The sequence below is a fragment of the Eurosta solidaginis genome, chromosome 3 (assembly GCF_040869045.1).
Source record: "Eurosta solidaginis isolate ZX-2024a chromosome 3, ASM4086904v1, whole genome shotgun sequence".
In the NCBI taxonomy this organism is placed as follows: domain Eukaryota; kingdom Metazoa; phylum Arthropoda; class Insecta; order Diptera; family Tephritidae; genus Eurosta; species Eurosta solidaginis.
In genome coordinates, this window is record NC_090321.1 from 272,575,919 (window position 1) to 272,588,574 (window position 12,656).

The 12,656-nt window shown below is 33.6% G+C and overlaps 1 protein-coding gene across 2 annotated transcripts in view; it reads left to right on the forward strand.

Moving 5' to 3' along the window:
* Positions 1–12,447, forward strand: part of Tsp42Ek (Tetraspanin 42Ek) — a 31,175-nt gene extending 18,728 nt beyond the window's left edge. For both annotated transcript variants that reach the window (XM_067776513.1, XM_067776514.1), the window contains exons 3-6: positions 793–951; positions 4,045–4,203; positions 7,204–7,401; positions 11,977–12,447. In XM_067776513.1, coding sequence (XP_067632614.1) covers positions 793–951; positions 4,045–4,203; positions 7,204–7,401; positions 11,977–12,048 — 588 coding nt within the window. In that variant the 3' untranslated portion in view covers positions 12,049–12,447. The remainder of the gene's footprint in view (positions 1–792; positions 952–4,044; positions 4,204–7,203; positions 7,402–11,976) is intronic.
* The last annotated feature ends 209 nt before the right edge of the window (positions 12,448–12,656 follow it).

Below are 12,656 nucleotides of genomic sequence, written 5' to 3' on the forward strand. Positions count from 1 at the left end.
ACATTAGGGGGGGGGGGGATGGGGGGGTAAAATTTTGTTAGCTGACCTAATCATGTGAAAACGACTTCATAGCGTAAAAGAACATGAAACGGAAATGTGAAGCTCCTCAAGATCAAAATAATGGCATATCAATTTTAAAAATCGGACGTCAAATAACCAAGCTACAACGAAAAAGCCGTTTCGGCTGAATTTCGAAGGGTGAAAAAAAATTTAAAAAAATTTTCCGAAAACCCTCTGAACATATTCTTCAAATTTAGGGGCGGACAGCAACTTAGCAACTTTTTTTTCGACCCAGTCTAGTAAACAGCCTCGATCACCTGTCCAATCGCTGTTCGATTACTTAAATCATTTGCCAATAGCGTTTTTCAATATTTTTTGTAAACGAAGGGCGTATTGTATTATTTACACATTTATTAATATTCATATAAATTAAAATCAATATGTAGTCTGATTTTCTGCATACACAATTAAAAGAAGAGCTGATTTGAAACACAAATGGGCGATTCTTGGCATTTCAATTTAATAGCGACTAGCAAGAAACAAACCTTTCTTCCATTCTCTGGCCATTCGCGACAGCCCTTCTCTCTGTCAACTATTATTTGTCAGGTAGGTATGGCTATGGAGGAATAGAAATAATAAATTTAAGTGAAATAAAATTAAATGAAATTCCTTTACAACTTTTATTAATTCAAACCAAATTAGCAAAATATTTTCCCGAAAATTTATCATAGCATTTATTATACTATTTTGTATACCTACATTATTTATCAAGCTTTTCATCTCTCTTTTCAGATATTTGGCATTTTATTGATTGTTTTGGCAATCTTGTCCTTCAACACCGCACCAAAAGTTTATATTTATTATTTATTTATTGTGGGTGGCGTTAATTTCATTGCTGCCATGTTGGGTTGTTGCGGAATTTGCCAAGAGGATATTTGTTTGACGACCACGGTGCGTATGATTAACCTGTTGATTATTTTGTAAATATATGTACATATACATATGTATGTAACAAACAATCAAACAAACATGAAAACAACAATGTGTGGTATGACAAACACCAAGGAGATTTGGTTATAAGTCTGGCTTGGAAGTACAATGACAAATTTTCGCCGATTTTCGAACTGCTCTCCTTTTTAATTTTCAATGCTAATATATTTAAAAAAAATATTGGTATGGGAAAATTTCATTGAAAAATCAAATAATTTTCAAGCAAGCTCTTTGTTATTCCTTCATATTATTTAATCAATGATTATAATGGAGACATGTTTGCATTCAATTATTGTAGCTGAGAAAAGTTTGTGATCATTGATTGTATCAGAGAAATGATTGCAATCATATTCATAGAATTGTTTTTATAATATTATTTTAATACAATCAATGATTGTACTATCAGCGGTTGTATATTCCCACAAATGATCGCAGATTGTAATTTTTATACAAACAGTGATTGTTTTCTCAACGATTGTAAGCAAGACATGACTGCTATTTATTTTAAGAATGATATAAAAAATACCGCATATTACATCAAATTTGATTGCAATATTTTGCAACTGTGGTATTTACTAATGGTCTTTTTAAAAGCAGCGAGTTTGCGACATTCAAACATCAATTGCTTCATAATTTTGATTAAGGCTTCATGCGAACTAATATGATGTGAAAAGAATTTTTTCCAGACCAGTGGAGATGGCATGATTATTAAGTCTCCGTCGTCCCTTGTATGTTTTTTAGAGGAAAAAAGTTGTCATATAATAAAATTTTAGTTTAGGTATCTCGTAAACTGCTCAGTTCTTTACAAAAATATATCAAAAGACCCAAAGATGTCACACCAACTTGTCCCTTAAAACTTTTATGAAATAAGTGCGATCCGGAAGACATTACTAAATCTTGAGGGGCGTATATGTTTAGAAGCACCTCAAGAAAATATTAGATCATGGCTCCGGGGGAAAAATATTTCTAATGTTCATATACATATAAACATATAAAAATATTTCTCATCATATTTCACTTTGTTCAAAGGCAATTAATTAATCAGCTGCCTACATTGGGAAGAATACTTGAATTGATGCAATTGTAACCATGAAGTCTGTATAATTCAAATATAATCACACTAATTTAATACTATGCATGTACATATGTAGGTGTCTACAAATACGTTTGCACCTACCATTTTTAATCAACCACCTGCGGTTTACATCTGTTTCATTGTTTTAGTAGGAATTTTGTTTTCGCTATTGTTCTTCTCGCTTTTTATTTTTTTATACCTTTCATGAAAATGAAATGGTATATTAATTTCGTCACGAAACCGAAAATTGTAAGTCCTTGAAGGAAAATAGATAGACCCACCATTAAGTATACCGAAATAATCAGGTTGAAGAGCTGAGTTGATTTAGCCATGTTCGTCTGTCCGTCTGTCCGTCTGTCCGTCTGTCTGTTTGTATGCAAACTAGTCCCTCAATTTTTGAGATATCTTGATAAAATTTGGTGAGCGGGTGTATTTGGGTGTCCGATTAGACATTTGTCGGAACCGACCGGGTCAGACCACTTTAGCATATATCCTCCATACAACCGATTTTTCAGAAAAAGAGGATTTTTGTAATATCTTACCCAATTTAACAGATTGAAGCTTCAAACTTCACCATATACTTTCGTATATTGCACATATTGTTGCCTGAAAAAATTGATGAGATCGGTCGTATATATAGTATATATCCCCCACAACCGATTGTTCAGATAAGGAACTTTTCGTAATTACTGCCCCATTTTAAGAGCTAGAGGCTTAAAATTTCAACGAATGCTTAGGTATATAGCATATATTGTTCTCTGAAAAAATCATAAAGATCGGTGGTATATATAGTTTATATATGGTGGTATATATAGTATATATATATAGTATATATATATATATATATATTTTCGCAAATTTTAGCCACATTTTAACAGCTAGAAGCTTCAAATTTCACCGAATACTTACGTATATAGCATATATTGTTGTCTGAAAAAATCATAGAGATCGGTTGTATATATAGTATATATCTCATACAACCGATTGTTCAGATAAGAAACTTTTCGCAATTTCTACCCCATTTTAACAGCTATAAGCTTCAAATTTCACCGATTGCTTACGTAAATAGCATATATTGTTGTCTGAAAAAATTATAGAGATCGGTTGTATATATAGTATATATCTCATACAACCGATTGTTCAGATAAGAAACTTTTCGCAATTTCTACCCCATTTTAACAGCTATAAGCTTCAAATTTCACCGATTGCTTACGTATATAGCATATATTGTTGTCTGAAAAAATCATAGAGATCGGTTGTATATATAGTATATATCTCATACAACCGATTGTTCAGATAAGAAACTTTTCGCAATTTCTACCCCATTTTAACAGCTAGAAGCTTCAAATTTCACCAAATGCTTAAGTATATAGCATATATTGTGGTCTGAGAAAATCATAGATACCGGTGGTATATATAGTATATATCCCATACAACCGATTGTTCAGATAAGAAACTTTGCGCAATTTCTTCCCCATTTTAACAGCTAGAAGCTTCAAATTTCACCAAATGCTTACGTGTATAGCATATATTGTTTTCTGAAAAAATCATAGAGATCGGTGGTATATATATTATATACCCCATATAAACTCAATGTTTGCCCCCTTTTTACGGCTAGAAGCTTCAAAATTCATCAAATTTCATCAAATAGTTACGTTTACGTCATATATTGTTGAAATACGTGATTCGCAGTCATAGTTTTTACACGCAGACCACAAAAAACCAGAAACTTTGCATCCTCACACAAAGTACCTACCTGTTTTTTATTTTATATTTATCTTAAAAATCGTTAAGGTATGCAGATCTGTTCACTATATATTTCTTATCTTATACATCCGATTATTCGGAGATTACGAACGGGATAAGATTATTGTTCAGCCCCATTCATGAAAGGTATGAAGTCTTCGGCACAGCCGAAGACAGTCCCGTTCTTACTTGTTTTTTTTTAATTTTTCTATTCCCCTTTCTCTTTTTTCTAGTATGCTATCATAATAGCGCTTTCTTTAGCTTCGCAAGCTTTTGGAAAATACTATGCATCTGATTCGCAAGCTATCAAAGATTTTGCTGCCAAGGATGTAGAAAAGACGTGGTTGGAGGAGATTAAGATGCCTGGCGCTATGAATAACACTCAACAGACGGTAATTTTTTTTGTATAATTACTAAGAATATTATTAAGTGTATACTATTATTTTCGACACGAATATAAATAATTAGGTTCAGCTTACGCTAGCCTAAGGCTAGTTTTATGTTTCAAGACAAGCCTTAAACAATATGTTTGTTTTAGGGGTTTTTGTATGTTTGATCTCTAACAGTTGGATTAGCTCAGCATGTGTCATTGTTAAAATAAATAAATGATGACATCTGGAGGCTTATGAAATATCTTATTAGAGGTGCACAACGTCAAACTAGAAATGAATTTACCGGAACCGGAATCGAAAAAGGAACTTACAAATGTGCTTTCTCGGAATCAGAACCGACATCGGAAGTAGGGTATAGTAACAGAAACTGATATCTTATTAGTTGACGAGGATAACGATTAAAACAATACAAATAACAAATAAATGAGATATGAACTGTTGTCACGAAAAACGTAAACGTAATTTTTTGCATCAACAAACTTCTTGAGGATTTTCGTTAATATTGAAATGAAATGAAAATGAAAAAAAAAAAAAAGATTGCTCAAATATCACTATTTAAGTCGACGATATCAGTGATAAGGGGCACTTTTCAAATGTCGCATGTCTGCAATGTCTGGCTAATATGTAGCACGCTGATGGATGGAGCGCTTCGTGATTTAGATGTCTGGGCATCTGGCGCCTGGTTGGCCACCAATGCGGAAAACACGAATGCCTTTGTCTACTAGGCGGTGTAAAGTTCTGAATAGGCAAAACTAGAGGAGAAAGACAGTGTAAACTTGTGTTGAAGAGGGATGGAAAAAACGACACTGAATGCATGTAAGAGAATGCTTGGTTTTAGGAACTCTCTGTGAGTGATTGTGAAGTCTTTTCCTCACCTTGGACTCCGTGTTTGGTGGAAAGCGACGAAAAACATATCGTTATCAAATACAACGAGTTTAAATGCCTCGGAGCAGTGCAATGTTGGGTAGAGTCATATTGAGAGTCAATTGGTTATCAAGGCGGAAATCCCTCATATGCCAACATCAAGAAGTATCTTCTAGGTTAAGGTTCCAAATAGATGCAACACATAGCTTTCAGAGCCCCAGAAATAATTGAAATAGCTTCTGGAAGTTTCTAGTAATTGCTAGAAGGACGGATTTATATTGATACCAGTTTTGAATACGATTCTGGTAACACTGTAAGTGAAATTCTTAAGGATGGCTCAGTTCCAAGTAACTTTACCCGCGACAATCGATAATTTTCATCTCAAAATATTTTCGGCCTTTACCGAAAATACAATAGAAACAATTATACAAAATATTCTCGATAGTGGTGATACTTACAAATTAAATGCTCTGACTGATCGTCTTCCGTTATACATCTCATTGGAAACAATCGGAACCGAAATCGGAATCGGAAGTATAAATTAATCGGAACTTCCAAGATATCGGAATTGAAGTCCTAATACAAACGCAAGTTTTTATTAGTATGTATGTGTGCACAAAGAGAATGGGGAAAAGTTTGAGCATGTATGAGATGTTTGCTGTTTGAGGTACAAGCGAAAACTGCTTCACTTTTCAAAATATCAATTGGTGGTGTGAAAACAGATGAAAGGAAAAGGAAATGACGAAGGGAAAAGAGGGAAGTGCAATAGTGATCAAAACGCTTAGTGAAAACCAAAGTGGTAGGGAGAAAGAGGGAAGAGAGGTGACAGTGTAGAGCAAAAATAAGTGGAAGGAAAGTATGGTGAGAGAAGAGGGAAAAAGTAGTAAAATAGGAGAATACACAGAGGGTGATGGGAAAGGTTGAAAATGTGGGTTGAGCGAAACAAAAAGAATAGAAGGGTAAAAACATAGAGAAAAAAGGAGATGGATGAAGGAGTAGAAGAGGAAGCGAAATGAAAGGAAAAAAGTGAAGGGGAAAGAAAGGGTGAACGTAGAAGCAGGGAGGAAGGAGTAGGAAGCTTCAAAGCGATATAGCGTCTGGGAGATAGAAGACGATAAAAAGGAGGTTTGAAAAGAGGAAGGAAAATGAGCAGAAGATAAACAAAGCGGAAAGTTATGAAGTAGAGGGAGCAAGATATGATAAACAAATATTGAGGGGAGCGGAAGACCGAAAGAGAGCAGAAGAGGCAATAGACATTGGGAAGGAAGAAAAAGGACGTCCATTTATTCCTCACACCCTGGCTGGTTTTGTGAGTTGTAGGGTTATTTATGGCGAATAAGGGTGGTATAGTTGCTGATTTAGGGAAAGTTTTCTTTAATCATGGGAATATTCGCGTACTCCGTATTGCTGAGTTCACAGCAAAGAAGAAATTAGTACAATCCCATCTTCACGCAACGTACTAAAGCTTTGCATTGCCGGCGAGTACATTTGTTAAGAAATTAAAAACTTTCAAGGAAATTGACCCGATGCTAAATGTGATTTGACAGATTTCTTATATTGTAGAATTCCATGCGATGTACTTTACATCGCCTGAATATTTCTTTTAATGAAAACAACAACGCCTTCAACTATATACCCACTGGGCACAGCAGAAATGAGTCTGAGAATGCTGACTTTATAAAATTTAACTAGACTTAGATCTACGTGATTCATATGTATATGAAATCTTATTATCTCTTTAACAAACAACGTCAACTCATCAGATCCTTTCCGGGTGTCAGATTATAAACATGCATTACATTGATCTTTTATTTTACTTTTTTTGTGATAAATACAGCTACTTAAAATTAATACGAAAATATGCATGCTTGATATGATGCTTTGGTTTCTTATTTTTATAAACAAAGGAAAATCATAATTGTACCTAGTCTTGAATTTCTTTATAACCTCGATGCGTTTCATAATTAATTATTTCATTGTAAATATATTTATGTATGTATAAAAGCAAATATTTTTATAAAACATCTATACATACTACATAATCATAAGTATATTTGTAATTATTTAAATGCCTGCTTACATTGTATGTGCCCCTCTCACACCTCTTTTTCATTCTCTCTTTATAAATATTTTTAGTATCACTGTTGCGGCAAAATAAGTCCCGAAGATTATTACTCTATTGGACGTTTAACTTATCCCGCCAGCTGTTATCCCAAAATGGTGGTAAACCAAACCGCACTCTGGCACACTGGTTGTATTAAAGCAGCTCAAGATGAATTCACCAGCCTTTTCAATTACTCATCGAGCGGCGAATGGGGAAATATTGCATTCACGGTAATTGTCAATTCCAAAAAATACATATATATGGGGTATTCCATGCCCACTCGTGATACCGATGGATTACGCATCATTATTTGCGCTGCAATTTTAACATTTTTGGTATCCTTCGAGATTTTTTTCTGTTGTTTATGAAATTTTTTCTTTCCATGCAGTTGAAGGTATGAGATTTTGAAAGTTTTCGAAAATTTTTTAAATTAATTTTTTCAGAAGAACTATTAATTGAGAAAGATATTGGCACCCAAGGTTTTTTTTGGTTTCTTTTTTTTTGTTGATGTGATACCATCTTTGCTCACGGCGTAAGTAAGTTTAAACGTAAGCTTTGTGTTTGGAAGTGGCATGCTATATGGGGGAGTACATAATGTTTGAGCAGTTCCTACACTGTAGTGTAATGTAGGAAGAATGTACGTGGTAGATTTAATATGAGAAACATCAGGTGGTAAATTAGATAAAAGAAATAAACGAAGGCAGAGAAGTATAAAGAAAGACAAACGATAAAGGAAAATAAGTGAATGTTAAGGAGATTAGAAGACAGAAGAAGAGGAGGAAGAAAAAGAGAGCTTTATAATAAAAATTTCGGTTATGGTGTGAATGCCTAAAACGATGCTTATGACTGTCGTTATGGTTGCGAAGATGAGTCGAGGGGAGAGAGGGAAGAAACAACTAGAAGTCAAGGCCAACGCCAATCGAAACCATACGGCGTGTTATCATTCATTTATCGAAGTTGTAACGGTTTGTTATCAATGAATTGTCAGTTTGTTATCGATGGGCATATCATCCATTTCTTATCAACAAGTTATCGGTGTGTGTTTCGACAAGGTATAGACGAACGAAAAATTTTATATCGAATTGTTAAAAAATTGCTATCAATAACAAATATATCGGCTTGTTAGCGAAAATTTATCGATGTATTATCGAAAAAGGCGGCAGCCTTGGTGTGATCGTATCGTGGTCCCGGGTTCAAGTCCCGGAAAACCTAAAACCCAAAATTTAGATTGTATTTCTTTTTAATTAGTTATCAGTTTTTTCTAAGCAAGGTCGCCCCTCGGCAGTGGTTTAGCAAAGCTTCTCAGTGTAAACTCATCTGCCGTGCAGCTGCCGTTCGGCGTCGGCATATGATATATAGGTCCCGTCCCACCTATTTGTAGAGAAAAATAAAAAGGAGCACGACGCAGATTGGAAGAGAAGCGCGGCCTAAATCTCCTCGGAGGTAAATGGCGCCAAGTATTTATTTTAATGTTATTTGTCGGTTAGGTTTCGATATATTATTAAAAAGTTATCGAATCGCCATCGCAAAGTTATCGATATATAATCGAAAAATTATATGTTTGTTTACGAAAAGGTATCAAATTATTTTAAATGCTTGTAATCGAAAAGTAATCGATTTACTATCGAAAAGTTATGGATCTGTTATTAAAAAGTTAAGCATTAGTTATCGAAAATTTTAGTTTTCTAGACATACATTTGTATGTTTACACATCGAATACGTTGTACTCACGTCTAATTTTTTTCTTTTCGAAGTTCAAAAATTTAGAACGTGAATTTTACGATTGCAAAGTCACGTCTTTTTCAAATCCCGAACATTCTACTTCCTGTAACATAAATTCGAAGCCTAGTCCAGTATTTTGAATTTTCTATTTTTCAAATTTATTTGTTTTTTAATTTCTCTTAAACAATCTTAATAAGAAATTACAACCAACTCCTCCTAAAGCACTACGAATTTGAGGCGTGGTCGCGTATTTTTTTTAAATTTCAAATATCTATATTTTTTCTTTAACAAACTTGATTATAATTTTTCACCAAATTTGGTAAGCTGAAATAAAAAATCTTAAATTGAAATAACACCAAATTTGTAGTTCTTTAGCAGCATTCTCGAGAGTAAAAAAATAAAAGCTTGTTTCTAAAGTTTTGATGTTACTTTGCCCGGGAGTTGGACTTAGTGTGATAGGCAGAGCACGCTAGCACCACACCACTGCGGCCGGCGGGAGAGGATTTAGTATAAAAGTGGAAATAATGTAATTTCAAATATGTGTTTTGATTTTGATTCGTGACTAAATGCTATGTATATAAAACCAAAAATTAGGCAGAACTATATTTGGACCACGTTTACACATGCACTAATCTACAATAAATCCTTAATAGATAATGTACGTGTTTACATATATCCCATTCCGAGGAAATATATTATTAGCTGTCAAATTTTCAGCTTTCTCTTTTATTTCGTGCTTCCAATTGGAGATTGCACCCTAGAGGTGGTACTTTGTCTATGAAAAAAAATCGGCATCTCTAAAATTTCTTCATAACTACAGATTATCAAAGAGAAAAATTAATATAGGAAATCTATTTATTTAATTAACGATTAGGAGTTAGTTACGAAAATTAAGATAATCTCGTTATATGTAAACTAAGTTTTTGTTTAATATTTTTTTAATAAATAACTTAAAAACAAAGCACGAAAAATATGGCGAAATTTTAAAAAAATCGTATCTTTCATTTGGCTGAAATAAAAATATTACAAAACAAGTAAGGAAGGCTAAGTTCGGGTGTAACCCAACATTACATACTCAGTTGAGAGCTATGGAGACAAAATAAGGGAAAATCACCATGTAGGAAAATGAACCGAGGGTAACCCTGGAATGTGTTTGTATGACATTTGTGTCAAATGGAAGATATTAAAGAGTATTTTAAGAGGGAGTAGGTAATAATTATATAGGTGAACACCATTTAGGGATATCGCCATAAAGGTGGACCAGGGCTGACCCTAGAATTTGTTTGTAGGATATGGGTATTAAATTAAAGGTATTAATGAGGGTTTTAAAAGGGAGTGGTGGTAGTTGTATATGTGAGGGCGTTTTCGAGATATCGACCAAAATGTGGACCAGGGTGATCCAGAACATCATCTGTCGGGTACCACTAATTTATTTATATATGTAATACCACTAACGGTATTCCTGCCAAGATTCAAAGCCCTTGATTTCGCCCTGCAGAACTTTTTCATTTTTTTCTACTTAATATGGTAGGTGTCACACCCATTTTATAAAGTTTTTTTCTAAAGTTATATTTTGCGGCAATAAACCAATCCAATTACCATGTTTCATCCCTTTTTTCGTATTTGGTATAAAATTATGGCATTTTTCGTAATTTTCGACATTAAAAAAGTGGGCGTGGTCATAGTCGGATTTCGTTCATTTTTTATACCAAGATAAAGTTAGTTCAGATAAGTACGTGAACTAAGTTCAGTAAAGATATGTCGATTTTTGCTCAAGTTATCGTATTAACGGCCGAGCGGAAGGACAGACGGACGACTGTGTAAAAAACTGGGCGTGGCTTCAACCGATTCCACCCTTTTTCACAGAAAACAGTTATCGTCCTAGAATCTAAGACCCTACCAATTTTCACAAGGATTGGTCAATTTGTGTTCGACTTATGGCATTAAAAGTATCCTAGACAAATTAAATGAAAAAGGGCGGAGCCACGCCCATTTTGAAATTTTCTTTTATTTTTGTATTTTATTGCACAATATTAATACTGGAGTCGAATGTTGACATAATTTACTTATATACTGTAAAGATATTGAATTTTTTGTTAAAATTTGACTTTAAAAAAATGTTTTTTTAAAAAGGGCGTGGTCGCTCTCCGATTTTGCTAATTTTTATTAAGCATACATATAGTAATAGGAGTACCGTTCCTGTCAAATTTAATTATGATATCTTCAACGACTGCCAAATTACAGCTTGCAAAACTTTTAAATTACCTTCTTTTAAAAGTGGGCGGTGCCACGCCCATTGTCCAAAATTTTACTAATTTTCTATTCTGCGTCATAAGGTCAACCCACCTACCAAGTTTCATCGCCTTATCAGTCTTTGGCAATGAATTATCGCATTTTTTCTGTTTTTCGAAATTTTCGATATCGAAAAAGTGGGCGTGGTTATAGTCCGATATCGTTCATTTTAAATAGCAATCTGAGATGAGTGCCCAGGAACCTACATGCCAAATTTCATCAAGATACCTCAAAATTTACTGAAGTTATCGTGTTAACGGACAGACGGACGGACGGACGGACATGGCTGAATCAAATTTTTTTTCGATACTGAGTATAAAAAGGAGAGCACTCTTTTTTTAATGATAGACAAACACGTCCAGGGTCCGTGTCGTGTTATAAGATCACGGATGAAAAACCAATTTCACTCAAATGATAAATATGAATCTTTCAAACTTTTCATAAAAATGATAAGACATTATGAATCTTATAAGCAGTTACAGCCTATATTTCACGTATTACCTCAATCCTAATCACCATTTCAGTGCTATTAAAAAACTTAGTTTCAATCACGGATCGTATAACACGATATGGGCCTAGAATTTAGCGAAAATTAAGTGCATAATCCATCTGTAAGATGAGTTGACATAAAACGCCTCACATTCACTTATATGAGTGTGCATTAACGACGTTCAATTGACGTATGAATAAGTATTTTTTTCTTTCAACTTTTGTGATCTCTGAACTCAGATAACATTAACCTCTTATTATTACTCGTCCACTTGTTTTTAAATTTTTATTTTTTTTTTTAGGCTGTGATGCTGATATTCGCTATTTTTTTGGTGATACATTTCCGTAGTAAGCAGCGGCGTTATGATTATTAAGCCGACATTCACTTGTGTTGTGTATAAATTTTATGTTTACTAATCAAAAAAAAAAAAAAAAAAAAAAAAACAAAAAGTGCTTAGTAAGAAAAAAACAAAGACTTTATCACTTGGAATTTTATTTTAAAAATTATTTTATACATATCTGAAATATATATACATATGTATGTACATAAATGCCTTCTACACGTACGCACATACATACTTGTGTGTGTGTGCATCAAAATTTATTTTCAGAATATCTATATACATACATACATACATGTATTGTACTTATTTATCGTCAGCATTTATTTGATTCTTTAAAAGCATTTATTCACATTTTAATTCGTATTTATTACAATTAACATTTTTAATTGAAAAAATAAAGTCTAATTTGCTATTAAACAACATACTCAACATACCTGTTTTATTTTTATATGTTCTGAGAATGTTTATTTATTACAGCTGTGCCTAATTTTTGCCAGTCGCTTGTATGTAAGTTACAAAAGTACTGTTTTCAATGTGCCACGCCGATTTTTTTCCGTATTTTCCGTACGTTTCGGTAACAAAGCACTATTAAGGTACCGGTCCGACCATCTCGGGAACGATTTATATGACCACATTAA